The sequence below is a fragment of the Panthera uncia genome, chromosome D1 (genome assembly GCF_023721935.1).
Source record: "Panthera uncia isolate 11264 chromosome D1, Puncia_PCG_1.0, whole genome shotgun sequence".
Taxonomy (NCBI): Eukaryota; Metazoa; Chordata; class Mammalia; order Carnivora; family Felidae; genus Panthera; species Panthera uncia.
In genome coordinates, this window is record NC_064808.1 from 66,479,289 (window position 1) to 66,499,224 (window position 19,936).

Consider the following 19,936-nt stretch of genomic DNA (forward strand, 5'->3'; position numbering starts at 1 on the left):
GCGGTGCTGGCATCACCCTGAGAGGTATTTACACTGTGCTCAGTCAGCTCTAGCCCCTCCCCAGCTTGTGGGCCAGAACTACCCTCATGAAGCAGCTAGCAGATGTTCTGCATTTTTGCTTCACATGTTTCATCTGCAGAAGCGACATGATCTTTTTTTTTTTAATGTTTATTTATTTATTTTGAGAGAGAGGAGAGAACTCGAGCAGGGGAGGGGCAGAGAGAGAGAGGGAAAGAGAATCCTAAGCAGGCCTCACGCTGTCACTGCATAGCCTGATGCGGGACTCGAACTCATGAACCATGAGATCATGACCTGAGCTGAAATCAAAGAGTTGGGATGCTTAACCGACTGAGCCACCTGGGTGCCCCAAAAGTAACAATGATGTTAAATGTGAAAGGCCCCTGTGCTCTTCCACAAAAGTCCCTATGGCAGGAGGAGATCTGGGCATGTAGCCAGAAGCTAACAAGTTCCTACAAAGCTTCATGTCTTACATTTTAAAACCAACACAAAGTGTGCATTCTATATTATATCCTGCTTATGATATAAACATGTTTTCCACTTAGATATTTTTCAGTAAAACTGATATTCCAGGAAGAAGGTTTATTTTGTCACTCCATATGTATCACCTCCACTAACTGCATACACCCAGGCATGAAGGTACCGTTCATCATAAGCTTTTCCTCTTGTTGAAGAATATCCTCATCCCATGTCCTCTCTCCAAAGCCTATGTGGCCAAACTCTACCCCTCAATTCAGGGCCCTGCTCCAATGTCACTTCTCCCATGAAGTCTTTCTAAATTCCCCTTAGGCTAGAAGTAATCTCTGCCCTCAACCCTCAGCTCTCTCTGTGTGCTTCCTTTACCTCTGATCAGGTTCCTTGTTAGTCTTTTGTATCTCTGTCTTATTTTCCTCGTGAAAAGTCAGCTAGCGGAGAAGTTCTGATTTCTCCCCAAATCCACCATGGAAACTGGCAGTGTATATTTAGTAGGTACTCAATACATGCTGAACATGTCTTCAGACTACTACTGCTACTACCACTGATGATGATGATGATAAGGGCAATTTCACATGGCTGGGGGTCAATGTAAACCTCTGCTCCATGGTGCGCTTATGCTTGGCTCTCACCGGCCTGTGCTCTGGGTCTGGGAAAGCCTTTGGTGTTGCAGTGGCTCATTTTCTAGCTGAGGATGCCTCTGGTCCCGGTTGAAAGGACTCACCCAACAACAGAACAGTAGCAAAGAAAATGGGACCATACCTTAATATTGTCTTCTGGCCAAGAGTTCAGCATCGTTGCAAGGTGGCCCTTGTCATGAATGGTGATAAACAGCCCCCTAGGAAAAACAAAACAGGTACACACACAGAAACCAGCCAGTCAGATTACGAACAGAACAAAGACCACAATACTGTCTATCACTGCATCATTTAATTTTTCCCACAGACCTGGGCAAAGGCAACCTCTAAATTGCCTGCCCTGCCCTGGCCTTACTCCAGTGTCTCCTCTCCATAAGGCAAGGAGTCCACGGGGCCAAGTGCTGTGCCCTCCTGGGGCCTGTGTTCTCCAGAGACTGCCCCTCCCTTCTGCCCTGTAGACCAGGCACAAAGGACCCCAGAATTCTCTGAGGGACCCAAAGCTGCTTCAGGAAACTGTGTCGACCTCTTCCCTGAGTCCTCCTTTGAGTACAGACCACACCACGGTGGGCAGACCCCTACGCCTGGGGCTGTGGCTGGAACATGGACTTGTGGGTTGTGGCATCCAGACACAGGCAGTGGGGGATGGAGCTGGGGAGAGGAGGAGGGGTGGGCTGCCAGATGTGAGACACTTTTCCCTGCAGCACTAGAGCCTGTGACTTCTAAATTCAAACTTGGCCTTCCAGACCAGCATGAAGGTGTATCTGTAAAGGCGGGGGTGTGGGTGGAACATTATTTTACATAACAATTCATTAGCATGATTTAGAACTTCTAAAGTTCAGCCCTCTGTATATGGACCTGAGTCTTTTGCCCTGGGATCGGGGTATGAAGATGGGATAGTTCGTGCCACTTCCTTCTTTCCCTTTTGTCCAATACACCCAAAAAGACTCCTTTTGCTAATGAAGCACTCACTGTTTTGCCAATGTGAGGAGGCCAGGGAGTTGTGGGAGAACAGCCTCCCCCACTCTCACTGCCCTGGTGAACTCAGAGAAGACTTCCCAACAGTGCTTCATGGCTTCGTGAGATGCTCACATTTTGGATCTGTTATTTAAATCATGCCCTAGTCAACGATGTCAACACCCTGGGCCCTGTTCTTTAGTCTCAGCAGTCTTGTAAAACTCCCAACTGTGGACAAACCTCCTCTCTGCTCCCTGTACGCCTCCACCCAGGCGGCCGAAGGCAGGCGGAGAAAGTCTTACCACAGGACTGAATGGCACTTCCACAAATCCGTCACTGTCACCCCCCCACCGTGGACTCTCAACAGCCAACCGGTCTTTGTTCTTTCAGTGTTTCTCCGGTCAAAATCCACTCTTTCTACTCTTTGCAAAGACCATTTTAACTTCTCTGTTCTCAAACCTCCAACAAACAGCCTCACCTTCCCCTAACACCCCTAGTGACCTCGCCTCTGATGTCACATGAAGCCACGGGATGGCATCTCTGTCAACCTCCCACCACCAAACCTGCAAACTTCTGCATCTGCAGACAGTTCCTTCATTCCTTCTGTTCCAATGAATATTATAAAGTCTTATGCTTAATTACCTCTTCTCTCCTCTGCACTGTCCATTAACTTCCCATCAGCCCCACAATATCCCCAAACCTTTATCGTCTTACAAACTTCTGGCTTTTGTTAGTGACAGTCTGTTGAACGGACTAAACTTTCTTCAGATAACAATAATAAAACTATTATTTTTTTAAAACGATTATATTATTGTTACAAAGCTTAAGAGTGTATAAAATATACATTTTGAGGCAATGGAGGTTGGCCAAAAGCAGGCAGAAACTGAAAGGGAATTTACCTTTGAAACCAGGAATTACACCTCTCGAGATTTACGAATTTGCAGCTTCATGTCTGAGGGGAGTCTAGTCTGAAGGCAACTTAGGGCAGCAGAGAGCCTTCCCAGCTCGAGGTGTCAGAGAGGGGAGTTAGGGCTGGTAAAACAGCCAGGAAGTGAAAGGGGGCATTCTGGAAGGGAAGGAGCCACAGAAAGAATGAACTCCCAGGTCTGGGTATAAAACCCGCCCACATCATTAAGCTGCCGACCATCACCTGGGCACACACGAGGGCCTGGTAAAGAAGCCGCAGCTGCGAGCAGCAAAACCCCAACAGAGATTTCAGTTGCTGCCAATCTGGAGAGACAGAGTTTTACACAGAGCTCCTTTAGAATATTCTGCTTACTTTATGCATGTTAGACATTTTCCATCAAAAAAAAAAAAAACTGAAACAAAACAAACCAACAAAGACCACCATGGAACCCCAAACTATTCTTGGCTTCCACGTTCCTTGCCAACACTGTTTCTTCTCTCTCCTCTCTTCCATCACCAAACTTCTTAAAAGCGTGGTCTACACTGGCTGCCTCCGGTTTTTGTCTCCAGCTGCAGCATGCCTTCTCTCACGGTCATGCGGCCAAAGCTGCACTTGCTAAGGCCACCAATGACTTCCATATCCCTGAGTATAACAGGGATTTTCATTCTTCATTGCCATCGGCTTCCCAGTAGCATCGGACACTTTTACCTACTCCCACCCAACCTTCAGCCTCTGTGACTCTCTCTCTGAGTCTTCGTCTTACCTCTGGCTGCTTGAAGTTCTTCGTCTTTCATGGAGGGCCATCCAGCTATTAGGTGTTATAGTTCCTCAAAAACTTGTACTATTCCGCTTTCCTTCCTACCCTTATTACTGTATGTGGCCCAAGGCTTTGGGCCAGTGATGCTCAGATATCCACAGTCCAGAGTTTCTCACCTTTGGTGCTACTGACATCTGGGTTGGAAAATTTTTGCTGTGAGAAGTGAGGTGGCCCTGTGCACTGTAGGGTGTCTGGCAGTATCGCTGGTCTCTACCTACTATGGCAATAGCACCCCCATACTCTGTTGTGACAACCGAAAATATCTCCAGACATTTGTAAATGTCTCCTGGGAGGCAGTGTCACCCCTGGATTTAGAGCCATTGTTCCAGCCCTTTATATTTAACTGTGTGCCTGACACGTCCCTTTGCATGTCTCAAAGGCACTTCAAACTCGGCAGGTCCAAAACCAAGTCTCTGATCCTAATCTCCCACCACTATGACTCAAAGACAGAACAAAACAAAGACCCAAGACAAACCTGATTCTCTTCCCTTCCTCCTTTTCTCAGTGAATATTAACCCCTCACCCCACACTCCCATCTAGTATATACATCTAATTTAACAATCCCAGTCCCCTGGAATCAATCTTCTCCCCTTTAACATAACCCAACGCCAAGTCCTTCAATTCTACCTTCTATGTAGCTCCTGGTTCATATGCTTCTTTCTACCCTAACATCACCTCCCTGGTCCAGGCTCCTATTCTCTCTTCCCTAAAGAGAGAGTGGGGTGTCCTTTGGGGCACCGCCTCTTGTGTGTCTCCAATCCACTTTCCATACAGTATAAAGAGAGGGGTTCTTGAAATCAAAGTCTTACTTTGTTATTCCTTGTGCTTATCTTCCCATGACTCTTGGAATGAAGACCCAAATCCTTAACATGGCCGACCTGCAAGGCTGTGTGGTCTGGCCCTTGCCAACTTATTATCCTTACTTCACTCTCCCGTCATCTGCCACACTGGCCTTCTTTCCATCCCTCCACGTGCCATGATCTTCTTACCCCAGGACTAGTTCACATACTGTTCCCTTGCCAGGCACACCCTGCGCCTCCTCACTCTTTTTATTTTTATTTATTTACTTAAAAAAATTTTTTTAACGTTTATTCATTTTTGAGAGACAGAGTGCAAGTGGGGGAGAGGCAGAGAGAGAGGGAGACAGAGAATCCAAAGCAGGCTCCAGGCTCTGAGCTGTCAGCACAGAGCCCAACGCGGGGCTTGAACTCATGAACCGCGAGATCATGACCTAAGACGAAGTCAGATGCCTAACCGACTGAGCCACCCAGGCGCCCCTCTCCTCACTCTTTGTTTAGTGGATCCTCCTCATTCTCCTGATGACTTCCGAGTCAAAGCCAGAGCTCTCTGTTACACATTCTCAAAGTGCCATCCCTGCATACACAAACTTCTTACATTCATTTGTGTGGCTGTTTTGTTAATATGCCGCTACCTCCCTAATTAGACCGTAAGCTTCACTGGGGCAAGGTGAACATTTATTTTGTTGTTGTTGACTACTGTACATCCAGGCTTAGTCCATAATAGATGCTCAACACCTGCTTTGCGAATCAATGGAGTGAGCAAGTGAACCTGAGAATGGCTGGAGGTTGAGGGATGAGAATGAAAGGTGCCGAATAAAGTTGGAGAGAAGAAAATTTTTATGCATGTGGGGTTGTTTCATGCACCAGGGATCACTAAGGCTGGGTGGGGCTGGGCTGGGTTAGACTGTGCCCTGTGGCTTAGACCAGGGGAATGCACATATGAAAGTGGGTGGACACGCTGGGGAAGAAGAAAACCCCAGAGTCTAAGACTTGGGGGATGCAGGGCTCCTTCCATCACATTGATGGAGGGCAATGTGGGTGTTGGAATGACCTTATTCACAAGGTTTGAGAGCAAGTTCCAGCATTTGCTGTGCCATTTTGAAATGACCAAGGGGCACTCAGTCATATCAATCAAGATGAAAACGAGGCATTGGATTGGCTTCTTGGAAGTTGTTTTTATGAATGATCTCCAGGAAATGTGAGTTTGGAAAATCGCACTATGTTCATAATAATGAACTTCAAGGAATGACCTGTATGAGAAAAGCAGCCACACATGGGCCTCCTGAAGTTTAAATAGGGGTACTTGCCTAGTGGCAGTAGAAGGGTAAATGGATCAAGGTGAGTACATAAGCCCAGAACTTTTAAAGAACCACCTTCTCCACCTCCCAAACCAGCCACTGCTCTGAGGCCAGGCCTGAGGAGGTCTTGTTAGGGGTGTATTTCTGCTAGTTTTTACTTCCCCACAGTTGTACTTCTAATATCCATAAGTGATTTCCCCCCTGGGGTTGTCCAGAGCTAGTGACATGGAATAATAATGCCAACAGGATGCCAATTCTTTCCAGCTGGAAGAACTGAGTCCCAGGATCACTGATGACTCACTGAGTGACCTTGGGGAAGTCATCTACCTATACTAATTAATCCCAGTGACGCATTCCTGGCCTCTTAAAGCTCTTAACTTGGCTCTGTTCTGGAAATGTCCCCACCCAAACAACTCTGACTCTCAACATTCCCCTGATAAGATCAAGGCTTACTAGTGATACTTAACAAAAAGCTCACGTACTAAGGGGTTTGATCCATGCACACTATTCCAGATCTTAGCAAAGCTCTTGTGTGATTAATCCTAAACACAGAAAAAGTATGGTTACAAAAATTCTTTGGTACATTAAAACAGTCCCTCTTCGTTGAAGATAAGGAGAGGGAGGAGGGACATTCACTTAAAGTGAATGTTTCACATTTAAATTTGAGTTACTAAAATTTCAAAAGATTTTTTCTCTTTTTTTGCATATATGATTTTATGCTCTGCAGGGATCATGCTATAAAAAATAACACCTTTTGAAATGCATCAAGAGCTTTTAATCACTTCTCAAAGTGCTCTTCCATCTATTATCAAAACTATAGTGGGGGCATCTCAGTAGCTCAGCCAGTTAAGCGTCTGACTCTTGATTTCAGCTCAGGTCATCATCTCGCGTTTAATGAGTTTGAGCCCAGTGATGGGCTCTGTGCTGATGGTGGGGGAGCCTGCTTGGGATTCTCTCTCTCTCTCTCTCTCTCTCTCTCTCTCAAAATAAATAAATAAACTTTTAAACAAACTGTAGCTACAAATGATTGCCCAAATTGATTGCCCTGGATGAGGATTTTGAAATATCTAGTCCAAAGACTTCATTTTATAAAAGAGGAAACGGACATCCAGAGAGGCCACTGTGGCCAGTAGTGAAACATTCCTCTTTGATGCACGTTGGTGAGAATGTAAAATGTGCAGAGTGAGGGATTCTGATGATAAACAAATGGACAGCAGGTTTCCAGCAGGATCCTATGGGGGTCTCTTGCCCATCCACCCATTTCCTGGCAGAACTGCATCTGGGAAGAAAGAAAACCTCTTAAATGCCCTCAGCAACCTATTTGCAGGTTTAGCCACTTTGTAGTCAGGGGACACTATCTTTTCCAGCAGTACTTGGTGATGGGGTTGACTGCTATGTCTGTTTCCATGAGGTTCTGATCAAGTGAGAAATGCGACATTCACTCCTCTGCATTCCTTCTTAGTGACCTCAGGAAGTAGATACATAAGCGCCACGGGAGGATCTCCTACCTGCACCTGCTTTGTCTCACCCTGAGACCTCAGACTCACAGGCGTCCCTGAGGCTGGAATAGGGATTTCCAGCTAATTCCCAATAATCCAAAGCACTGAAAATGATGGGGCTGCAAGCGACGCAAGTGTGGTTTTGGAGAAATGGCAGATGGAAGGTAGCACAGACTAGGGGTTAGACGTATGTGCTTTACAACAATAGCCCCTGTGTTCAAAGCCTGCCTCTGCCACTCACCAGCGATGTGGCAATGGACAAGTTACTTCCCTTCCTCAAGCTTCAGTTTGTAACATGACAACATGACACCAGGTGCTTCATATATTTGCTATAAGGACTAAGACAATGCGTATTTAGTTTATCAGAGTATTTGTTGGTATACAGTAAGCATTCAACAAGTGACAGCTCTTAGCGTTGCTGAGCTAGTGTCGTAAGAGTCCAGACTCAGGGAGCGCCTGGATGGCTGTCGCTTGTATCCAACTTCGGTTCAGGTCATGATCTCACGGTCGTGAATTCGAGACCCGCATTGGGCTCTGCGCTGACAGTGCGAAGCCAGCTTTGGATCCTCTGTCTCCCTCTCTCTCTGCCCCTCCCACCTCTTCAAAGATAAATAAATAAAATTAAAAAAATAAAGAGTCCAGACTCAGGAGTCAGACCGCCTGGGTTCAAATGCTGACAAAATGCCAGTGAAGTACCTGGCCCATAGTGAATGCTCGGTAGATTTTAGTAGCTAATTATTAACTTGTATTTTAACTAGAATTATACTAAATCAATGTGCATGTTTTTAAGAGCCACGACTGGCAGTTATATGTGTCTTTGATGAAACAGGAAAACAGTCATAAAGTTTGGTGGGAAATCTTTTCATTATGTGGGTCACTGAGTGAGAGCAAAATACTGGGGTGATACACACTTGGGACTAAAAGTTTTCCATGTTCCCTGCAAGAGCTAATATTCAATGAAAGTGTTATCAAGGGCAGACTGAAAGGAAATACATGGCACAAATGGGCAATATTCATTCATTCACTCACTTATTCACCATTCATGTACTCATCCACTTATCTCTCCATCTATCCATCCATCCATCCATCCATAGGCTTTTTTGAGTATCTCTCTTCCAGGAACACTATTAGGGTTAGACTCTTTATATACATATCTTAATTCTCATGAAAAACTATCAGGTGGGCAACACCCCCATTTGATAAAGGAGATTAAGAAGCACAGATGTGGAGGTAGAGGTAAGATTGAAGCACAGGTCTCTTGATCCCAGAAACGTGGTTCCTTTAGTGTGTGATTTGGGATAAGTCACTTCAACTCTCTGTGCCTTAGTTTTCTCTTCACTAAATGGGAACAATGGCTTCTCCATTATGGAGTGACTGTGGATGAAACAAGCAAGTTCACAAAAACTCTGCACACAAGAAAACCCTACAGACGTGAATCTTGGTGTTCGTCTGACCTTGTCCAATATGGTGAGTCTGAGAGGGGGTTAACGTGAAGTCCTCCAAGAGCATGCCAGTCCTTCTGGTTTCCTGGGGGCCCTTGATGGATGAAGTTAGGTGTCAAGAAGCTATCTGAGCCCACAGCTGGGTCTATTTCAGCCTTCTTTCCATGAGAAGGAGCCAGAACCCCATGGAAATGAATGATGCCCTGTGAAGCACTACCTTTGACAGCTGGCGTGATGTTATCATCCTGCTCCAAGGCACAAAGGGAGGTAGGAAGGTGGGAAGCTCCAGGAAGCCCAGGGCTGAGACTCAGAGGCGTTTCCAGCTTTTGAATGAGTTATAGGCTGCCCTGGGGGATCCCAAGGTACTGAACATCCTGCAGTGAGCTAATGTAGCCTGAGCATTCATCAAGGCCAGTGACTCCTCTGAGTAATTAGAACAGAATGTCCTGCACCATGCTAACAAAGATGGGCACCTGGGACAGAGGCACTCCTGGGAATCTCTCCTTGTTAACAGTCATTAAGTGGGACAGCACAAACAAAAAACAAAAAATAACCTTGGCTACTGGTTACTTCCCCCAAATTTTTCCTGTTTACTTCAGCGAAACACTTTTGGACCCTGAAGGAAGAAAAAATACATATAGTGAATATGGCCAATTGCCAACCTCTGGAATCCAGGGCTTAAATAAATACATGCCCTGCTTTATATAACATACAGCCTATTCTCAAAAAGCTGTGAGTAAATAAAGTATCTATACGTAAAATTATATTATACATGCACTTTGGAGGTTGCTATTTTAGGGGGACCTGCTGAGAATTGTTTGCAAATGTAGATCACTGTCCCCTGATTTATGTCTTTCACAAATTTGGGCTTTCATACTTCAGTTTCTAGAAACAGAACTTAGATTCTCTCTTGGCTGGTGCCTGGACAGCAGGACCCACTGACCAAAGTGTGAAGTGGCCAGAGAAGTGGGGCAGTGCCCTTCTGCATGGAGCTTTGGGATAAACATGCAGAGACAGGGAAGGGATGGAATGATGCTTATGCTCTCTTCTTTCACATACGTGACGCTTGTGGCCTGACAGGCGTATCTGTCACGGACTGTTCACCGTGGAGCACAGCTGACGTGACACTTTGGGGTGCAAGTGCTTAAGGGCCAGCGTGCGATTCACCACCTGGTCTTTCCCTTTGCCATGGCAACCTGTCCAGTTCCAGATGAGGCTACTTCACTAGCCTGGTTCCGGAGGGAGGAATCCATGAAGCACCACCTCCAGCTGCCCCACAGAGGACAGGATGCAGGAATACAGAATATATTTTAAGAGTTGAGATTCTTAGGGTTGTTTGTTCTGCCACGTAAGCCAGCCATGGTACTCCCTGTGCAACAAGATCTCCCGGAGGTGCCCTGTACGTAAGACAAATGTTGGGGCTCTGGTGAAGCAGTGGCGAGGGCCCGTCTTCTCTGAGGGACCACCTGGTGCTCTTCATCTCGGCACTGTTCCCACAACAGATCTCGGGCAATGACAGCAGAGAAAAACAATTCCTGATTGGAAATGGTACTATGGCACTGTGAGTTAGTAGTTGGTATTTAGGAAATTAAGTATTTTTTTTTAATGTTTATTTTTTTGAGAGAGGGAGACAGTCTTGGCCAAGTATTTTCTAGGTTAGAAAAACTCCAAGCCAACTACTACAAGTTGACTCATTCAAAAGATACATTGAAATCCTAAGCCATGGTACTTGTGATCTTATTTGGAAATAGGGTCTTTGCAGATGTCATGAGGCTGAGGTCGCAAGGAGGACCCTGATCTGATATGACAGGTGTCCTTAGAACAAGAAGTGGGGATACATAGGGAGAAAATGGCCATGTAGTGCCGGAGGGGAGATTGAAGTGATACATCTATAAGCCAAGGAATGCAGGAGTTGCTGGCAAACAGCACGAGTTAGAAGAGGCAAGGAAGGATTCTCCCCTAAGATCTCAGAGAGAGCACAACTCTGTGGCCACCTTGACTTCTGGCCTCCAGCACTGAGACAATAACTTCCTGTTGTTCTAAGCCCCCAGTCTGTGCTGTTTTATTACAGCAGCCTCAGGAAGCTAATGCACCAGCTGTCCACCATCCGTGCAGCAGCCACGAGCAGTGGCAATCACGACTCTTTCCCTCCTAAAACTCCAGTGGGATGGAATGTTGCAAGGGCAGGTGCCGGTGAGGTTTCCTCCATCCAACAAAGGCCTGTAAATTACATCACTATCTCCAGTTTCCATCAGGAGCCAGAAAAATCCGCTTAAATTTTAGAATTCAGTTACACGAAAGAGAAAGAAAAACAAAGATAATGTTCACTTAGGAGAGTGTTATTTCTTGAGAAAAAGACTCTTAACCCTTATCTCTGCCTGCAGAGGACTAACCCTTAGAAGTTTCCTAAAATAGAACTGGGGGGATAAAAACCTAGCAAAATCCACTCAAATAGACAACATTCATTTAGGCTTCTTGTTACCAAGTCCAACACAAAAGAAGGACTTAATTAAAACAGGGTTGGTGACACAAGGCAACACACCGAGGCCGGGCTTAGGAGGAGGGACATACACGTTCAACTCTGGAACAAAGGCTCAGTGTTGCCACGAAACCACCATTCCACACATTTTTGGCAGGACAGACACATTTTTGGGCAGGAAGGGAAGCTATCCTCTGAAATACTGCAAGAGGCTATCTGTAGGGTCCAGCAATGGTCTCCCGGAGCCAGCAGCACAGCGGGACAAGGTAGGTATGAGAAGTGCCAAGGGCTTCTGCAGCCCAGCACCTGGTGAGGCACAGCCTGAGGCCAAGGTGAGGAAGCTGTCCCTGCCTTGGAGAAACTTAAAAATCATATCCTTCCTTGATTCTGTCAAGTGTCCTCAGGGACTGTGGCTAAAGTAAGGGATGAGTTTGTGGTAGGTCTCTCACAATCCTTTGGTTTTATTTTCTATCTTGAGAAACATTTTGATTATTTTAATCCGCTGAACAACCATAGCTAATTTCCTGTACCTTGGACAGCCCATCCTGTTTCCATTCTGTCGCCCTCTAGGTGGGATGTCACGAGGGGCCTGTGGAGGCCCCCTTTCCTTCCGACCCTCCCAGATCACAAGTGATGTGGAGTGTTTCTGCCCTTGGAGTGAGGCATAAGGGTGAGGACTGAGATGTTTGCCACGTGACTCCTTCAGTGGGAGCGCGGAGTGGGCATGGCTTCCTGGATCCCTTGTGCTTGAGGTTAACATCTGCCTTGCCCCCTGCACAGGTTCCATGCATTCTGCTTCCTGCCAGGCATTGTGCAGGGCACATGAATGAGACTGATTCAGTGGGGTTTTCTGATGGAGGCAGATCAGGGGGGAAAAAAAATGAAGTACACTGTGGTGTAACAGAGAGCTTGCTGGAGGACGGGGAGAACTACAGAATAAGCAGGCCCAGGACAGCGAAATCACAGGGTGAAAAGAGCCACAGAGCTGGGCTCAGAGTCCCCAGTCTAGGGCGCTTTGGCTCCACTGTCCCCTTTCCCTTCCTCTTGCTGCTGTGGGATGATGCCCCCCACGCAGACTCAAAGCCTCAGATGGGCAGGGACCAAATCCACAGTTTCCATTGACCACAGGCCCCCCAATATAGCCCTATGGACACTGTATCCCTTCAGAAAGGGATTTCCAAAGAGATGATCTCTTCGTTTCTCTCCCTCCCCGAATGTGGGAATGGAGTAGTCAGGACCAGAGTGCCGGTGTGTCCACTACCACATCTAGCCCTGTGAATTTGAGAAAGTTACCAGACCTCTCTGAGGTTGCTTCTCCATCTGAGAAATTTAGGATTCTGTGACATAATCTAGCAAGACCTGTACTTTCCAGGTTGTTATCTGCAAGGATGCAACGGCATGAGCAAAGACAATGAATCAGTGACACCAATACTGTAGTTCATGACAAATATGTACAAAGGGGGAAACTGAGTAATAAAAACATATAATAAAATGAAAATGAAGCTTTCATAAATTTTTGTAGTATAAGCAAAAAAAAAAAAACATAATAAAGGAAAAAAGAAAAAGAAAAAAGAAATCCATGCACTTTTTGGATCTGTTGCAAGAGCACGGATTTGGAACAAGAGAGACCCCCAGTTCAAATTCCAGCTCTAACCAACCCTCGCTTGCTGGGCAACTTTGACAAATTACTTAACCTCAGTATTAGTTGCTTATTGTTTAAATGGAGTTCTAATTAGTAATTAATTTAATAATTAAATCCACCTCATAAGTTTGTGTGAGCATTAAATAACATAATACAATGTCAGTCACAAAGTAGCCTCTCCATCAAATCTTAAGTCGGAACCTAATAAATATTTACCAAAGGAACAAGTATCAGTTCAGTTCACCTCAAAGGGACACTGAATTTTGTACCATGGGTCACAGACAGGGTGACTACATATTATGGCTTGCCTGTGTCTTGGCACAATTATTGTTTGATTTCCTTTTCACTTTCAAAAACATATTGATCTGCACAGTCTATGACGCTCAATACTGCAGACATTTATGGGATGCCTAGTGTGGAAAGTCAGGCCCATCTTTCTGGTGCTGTTGTTCTGAATCCTTTCCCTGTGTTGTCATTAATTATAACCCTACTAGTAACACAAGGCACCTGTGAAGTGGCTAATATCACCCAGTCTTTTGTTCTCTCAACTTTTAGGAAAAGTCTACAGCATACTTTGTGCCAAACTCTGCAGAGTTGGTGTTGAACCCAGACAAAGGATGGAACCTTCAAGGTGATAGACCTGCAAACCTTTTAGTCTTGCTTCCTTGTGGGTCTGATCTTTGGCCTCAGGTAACTCATCATTTTTACCTCAGCTGCTGTGTGAAGAAAGAAATAAAGAAAAGAAAAGGAAAGGAAAGGAAAGGAAAGGAAAGGAAAAAGAGAGAGAGAAAGCAAGCAAGCAAGCAAAGAAGGAAGGAAAGAAAGAAATGAAAGAAAGAAAAAAAAAGAATTTGGGGGGGATGCTATGTTCTGAATGCATCCCCCCAAATTCCCATGTTGAAATCCTAATGCCCACTGTGATTGTACTGGGAGGTGGCGCCTTTGGGAGGTGATTCGGTCATAAGTCCGGAGCCCTCAATGAATGGGAGTAGTGTGTCACAAGAGGTCCTGGAGAGTTCCCTAGTCCCTTCCTCCATGTAAGAATAAGGAGAAATCTGCCACCTGGGACAGCCCTCACCCAACCATGCAGAGCCCTGAGCTCAGGCTTCCAACCTCCAGTGTCTGTTGTTTGTCAACCACACAGTCTGTGGTACTTTGTTACAGCAGACTGAATGGACTAAGACATGCCCACTTGGAATACTTTACAAATACTACACCATTTACTCATTGCCACAAACCTGGGAGCCAGCTACAGTTTCTATTTCCACCTGAAAATACTGAGGCTGGCTGAAACGAGGTAACATCACCGAGACAGAAAGAAGGCACTGTGCCTTCAGGTGTGTTGTTGAAGTGGAAGGAGACATTTGTAAAACACCAAGCTTCTGTCAGCATAGACAAAGACTGGAGTAACTTTCGCCTGGTAAGCATCTGACTTCGGCTAAGGTCATGACCTCATGGTCCCTGAGTTCAGGCCCTGTGTCAGGCTCTGTGCTGGCAGCTCAGAGCCTGGAGCCTGCTTCCAATTCTGTATCCCCCCCCCGCCAACCCCCAACCGCCCTTTCTCTCTCCTTCTCTCTCTCCACCTCCCCCACTCATGCTCTGGCTCTCTCAAAAATGAATAAACATTAAAAAAATTTTTTAAAAAACTGGAGTAACTTTCTAATTATTTTTCTATTTTTTTCCTTCCCGGAATTTGCAAATCTCAGCTATTCCTCTGGTGTCATTGATTATGAATACTTTTTGGCAGGAGAAAATTGTTCAAGGCGCATTCCAAGGGTTGGAGAGGAATTTCTCCATCTATTCTCTTTGAATTAAAAGGATCCTGATAAGGTGTGCAAATAGCTGAAGAAGAAAGTGTGGTTTTCATTTAAGAAGCACGCACACGGAAGTAAAGAGTGTGCCTTGTATCTCCATCGTCATTGGCTGACTGAACAATTTATAATCAGGAGGACAAAAAAGGTCCCATAGATGGAAATTTCAGCTGCAACTGACACCCCTGTCCAAACAGCAAATCGGTTCAGAATCTAAACATTCTCATTTTGCAATTCACAGATGCTTCCAATTAGAATAGGGAAGGTTAATGTGGTTTCAGCTGTTACTTGAAAATATTAAAATGTGCCAAGAAAACGCAGACAGAGTTGGTACAAAGGAGTTTCTTTTTCTACTGAAATATTTACTCCTCCAAAAATAATAACCACAGAGGCTTCAGGCCCCCTCTTCCCAGAGAAGTCACACTTAATACTCTTCACTTTCTTTTATGGTGGTGAACATGGTACAGACCCACACAGGCTTCCACTTCATAAAGCAAACACCTTCCTGGGGTCGAGAAGAACTCTAATCTGGGTCTCTGGGCAATAAGTATTTTGGAACATGGCTGCGCTCTAACATAAACTTCTGATTCATCCAAGCAAATAATCATCAAACCTGAGAGTCTGAAATCACGATACCACCGACTCAGAGGCCAACGCACTGCTTGTTTACAGGTACCTGCGAGATAGGGACGGAAAAACATCCTGTTTGTTTTTCCAAAGCAGATTTGAGGAGTAGTCACACATATTCTTTTTCCACTGAGTCATAAATTTCTGAGGCCTCAGTTTGAGAAATAGGCTAGGAGCTCAGAACCCTATCCGAACCCACTGAAACAATGGGCCCCACGCCAAGGACAAGCTGAAACTGTAAAAGCTCGAAAGTTTCATGCTAGCATTTATGAGACAATTCTATGGGCAGGCATCTGCATTCTATCTTGAAGCAATTTGTAAGCGGAAGACTCTGCCCACTTTAATTTATTATATAAACATTTCTGGGGCTATCACTGCATATTAGTCATGAAAGCTGGAATTTAATAAAGGAGAACAGAATGCAGTTTTCAAAGAGGACAAAAGTTCACTGGGAAAACATATGTGCAAACCTCAGGGACCCTGATCACTGGAAGCAAATGTAAGAGACAGTTAAGTGCCTGAAACCAAATGTCTGAAAGGGCCGCTCAGCAGGAGTAACAGGGGCGGGGAGACATTTAACTTCACTTGTCATTCTGATGGAGTTGAGTCTGCCAACTATAAATGTTAAGGGAAGAAGTCTCACAAAACTCAAGATCAGGAATGTTCAAGGACAAGAACGCATTTCTCTGAAATGCCTAGGGAAAGCTGTGTGCTTCTCTGGTCAGAAATAAGTCCCAGTTGGACCCACTCAATTCAAAACCCCAGTGTTACTGTCAAGCTTAGGAGCAGAGGCTCAGACAGACACACACTCCACTCTCAAGTCTTCTGGTTAGTAGTTGAGTGACCTTGACAAATGACTACGCTGGAGCCTCAGTTTCCTCATCTGTAAAATAGGGATAACATGACATTTCTAATAAAGTTGTATGTGACACTTAGAAGAGATAATATACGGAGAACAGTATACTGTGTGGCACATTTGGCAAGGGCTCAATACACAGAAGCTATTTTTCCTATTATTCCGTGTAAACTATCCTAAAAAACCCTTCGCATCCTGAGCTTACTATTAGTAGAAGAAGCATAATGAGTAAAGCTAAAAAAAGCTGACTTGATCTGATTTATGTATGAACTATATGTTTGCAACATTATTGCTTTTTTCTCTATACCTTGGGTCTATATAGCTAACACCCCAACTATTAGATGACAGCAATATCAAAAGAGGATCTTAATCCATTCAGGAGACTGTGATAGTATTGGTGCCACTATGAGTAATTTTTACTGTTACACTGAGAAACACAGCATGTCCAGTCCTTCTTTTCTACTGGCTTATATAAGGTGAAAGCAGTCATTCATGAACTATTCCAACAATTACTTATTAAACCCCTCCATGTAGCAGGCACTGTTCTAGGCACTCGGCATATTTATTTCAGTTAATAAAACAGACGAAACCTACTGCTTTCTGGAGCTTATATTCATTCATCCATTCTTGTATACGGGACCTGCCATGCCAGGAGTTACAGAAAGGATGAAGATAACAAAGATGAATAAGACACACTGTCTGACACACTCTCCAGCTTAGCTTTACATTCTATTAAATTCCAGAAACACTGATCCAGGCACTTATTGAGTGCCACTCTGTCCTAGGTCCTGTGAAGGTCTACCCGCTGCAGATTCTTTTCTTTTTTTAATTATTATTTTATTTTTATTAAACATTTTTTAAATGTCTGTTCATTTTTGAGAGGAAGAGAGACACAGTGCCAGTGGGAGAGGGGCACAGAGAGAGGGAGACACAGATTCCAAAGCAGGCTCCAGGCTCTGAGCTGTCAGCACAGAATCCAAGGCGGGGCTTGAACTCACAAACCGTGAGATCGTGACATGAGCCAAAGTTGGACGCCTAACTGGCTGAGCCACCCAGGCGCCCCTACCTGCTGAAGATTCTTAAAGGAATCAAATCACCTTTTACATTAATGTTAAAAAGAAAATTTTAAGACACACTGCATTTTAAACAAAGTTAATAGAGTTAAAGCTCTTTGTCTTTAAGGAATCATTAGTAAAAGAATCTCACTCATCTAGGATTCTATTAACAGTCATCAGGAAAATGAGATTCCAATTTTCTTCTATCCTTGCTCCTATTCTAACTATTGGTCCTTCCTTACACCTTCCTTCCATCCAACAAGGCTCTGTGCTGGGGGCTGGGTGTCCAATGGTAAGCTAAACAAATATGGCTCCTGCCCATAGCAAGCTTACAGGCCAGCAGTGTGGGAAGAGTCCTGCATGGCAAACAGAAATAGTTCAATTCTACCTCTCTCTCACTACCTATACAGCCTGGGGGAGTCAACCTCAGGAATCCTCATTTGCTCAAGTCAAAGGGGCTGCACTATCTGTTTCAGACAGTGCCTGGCAGGACTGTATTTGAATTCATACTAAAACTTCAAGGTACTTTATAGATATAAGTAATAATTATGAGTTATGCTTGATCCCCCAAATGATGGGGGAACATCTATCTCTCTACACAGTAGAAAGGAATAAAGAGGCAGGAGACTTGAGTTCTAGTCCTACCATTTCCATTGACTTGCACCCCTGGTTGAGGAGGGTGTCATGTCCCCTCTTGGCCTCGGTTTGAGAAAGTTGATTTATAGAATCAGGATCGTGTCACTGTGTGCTGCAAAGGGAGGCGAACCTACAGAAATGCAGACAGAGCCCAGGGTGTCTTCAGAGCTAATCCCTTCCACCCCCTCACAGACAGGGCTCCACCTGAGATATCCTGAGGAGATAGGAGTCTTTTCAAAGTCCTCTTAGGAGGCCGATGCCTCAGCCTGTCTTGGAACCCACAGTGGGGGGATTATCTGGGAGTTTTGGGGGACTGGGCTGCAGGTGGCACACAGGTAACATCTGTGTTGGTTGTGTAGGGTGCTTTTAAAATTGGAGGCCATTTAATATCCCGACACCAACTCAAGGGAGTATCATGGCAGCAGGAGCCATGAAGTGCTTGGTATGTCCTTGCCACATGCCTAAAAGGCTCTGTCGGTGCAGGTACGAAGGGCCCGCCAAGGTGCAAGCCCTGGCTCTCTTCCTGATGCTTTGTAACAGGGCAGCACAGTTCACGGCCCCACTTTACCTCGTCTTCCCCCAGGGGACTCCAGCCGACACCTGCTGCTAACTCCATTCAGCCTAAGGAACGTGTTTGCTTTGCCACCGTTGTTTGTGGGGTAAGGGTGTGCACATGATTCAGAAATGCTGAGTTTCAGCAACACAGGACTAGAGAGGGCTCCAATGAGGAAAGCGAGGTAGTGGACAAGGACAGGTTTGGGTTTCAACACTGCCACTCACCAGCCAGATGGCTCTCGACAAGACCCGCATCACCTCTGAACCTCTCCTCTGTGACATGGGGACAATAATGCCTTCCGATTTCTCAGGGCTATTGTGAGAGTCAGAGATGGTAAAGGTACCGTGATCATCACCGTACTGGCCACACAGTGAAAGGCAGTGGTAGTCGTGGCCCTTGTAATCCAACTTGAGGTTCCATTTCCAGAGCCTCATCTCAACTTTTCCCTACTGTCATTATGCGGCGATGCAGTTCAGAGCCAACAAATCTCCCTTCACAGCCACATCACACCGGTGTCCGTGTGCTGCAGTGTCCTGGGTTTTCACCTTCATCTCCACGTCTAGGACTCTCTCTGGCTCTTCTCTCCTGGTGCTTGAGGGAATACAGCACTTCTCTGTGGCCTTGCTCTTTAGTCTTCCTGAATTATCTTCCTCAAAAAATGCTTTTGTTACAATCTCCCTGCTCCAAAGTGTATCGCCATCTCTGACTGACGCAATCCAAACCCCTCACTCCGCCTCGCATCAGCTCCATCTTCCCCACCCCGTCAATGGAGTGAATTCCTCACACACCCTGCACGTGCCGTGGGCCAGTGTGGTAGGGAGTCCTCCATCCCGGACATGCTCAGTACCAGAGAGAAGAGGCTCGTGAAGGCAGCAGTGAGGGTGTGTGGTCTGAAGCCTGGGTGGTGCTCCCATGTAGCGGATGTGTAACCTTTTTCAGTGACTTTAACTCACGGTGCCTCAGTTTCCTCTTCATTAAAATGGGCCTAATAGGATTAGTTACCACAAGGAGATGTCGTGGGGACTACGTGTGAAGCACCTACAAGAGTGTCTGGTGCATCGGAAGCTCTGAATAAACCAACGTGAGCTACCACTCGGTGACAGACATGACTCAAGCATCCTCTCAGGAAGGGGCACTGCTTTCAGCTGTAGGCAAGACAAAACTGGCTGGGAAGAGGAAATTCACTGCATATAACAAGTCCAGGGGAAGGCAGCTCCAGGATTCGTTTGTTTAGTGGCTCAACCATGTCACCAAGGGTACAAGTTCCCCACATTAATTTTGGGCATTAACAGCCTGGACCCTGAGCTGTTTATCTCATGACCGTAGGATGATCATCACAGTTCCAGGCATCCTGGGCAAACATGGAAGTGTCATGGGAAGAAGGAGTCTTCTTGCAACGAGAAAAACCTTCCCAGAAGTCCTCGGGT

At 45.5% G+C, this 19,936-nt stretch overlaps 1 protein-coding gene across 2 annotated transcripts in view; it reads right to left on the bottom strand.

Moving 5' to 3' along the window:
• The window catches only part of ME3 (malic enzyme 3), a 183,716-nt gene that overhangs the window by 64,187 nt on the left and 99,593 nt on the right, over window positions 1-19,936 (bottom strand). For both annotated transcript variants that reach the window (XM_049653106.1, XM_049653115.1), the window contains exon 4: window positions 1,255-1,330. In XM_049653106.1, coding sequence (XP_049509063.1) covers window positions 1,255-1,330 — 76 coding nt within the window. The remainder of the gene's footprint in view (window positions 1-1,254; window positions 1,331-19,936) is intronic.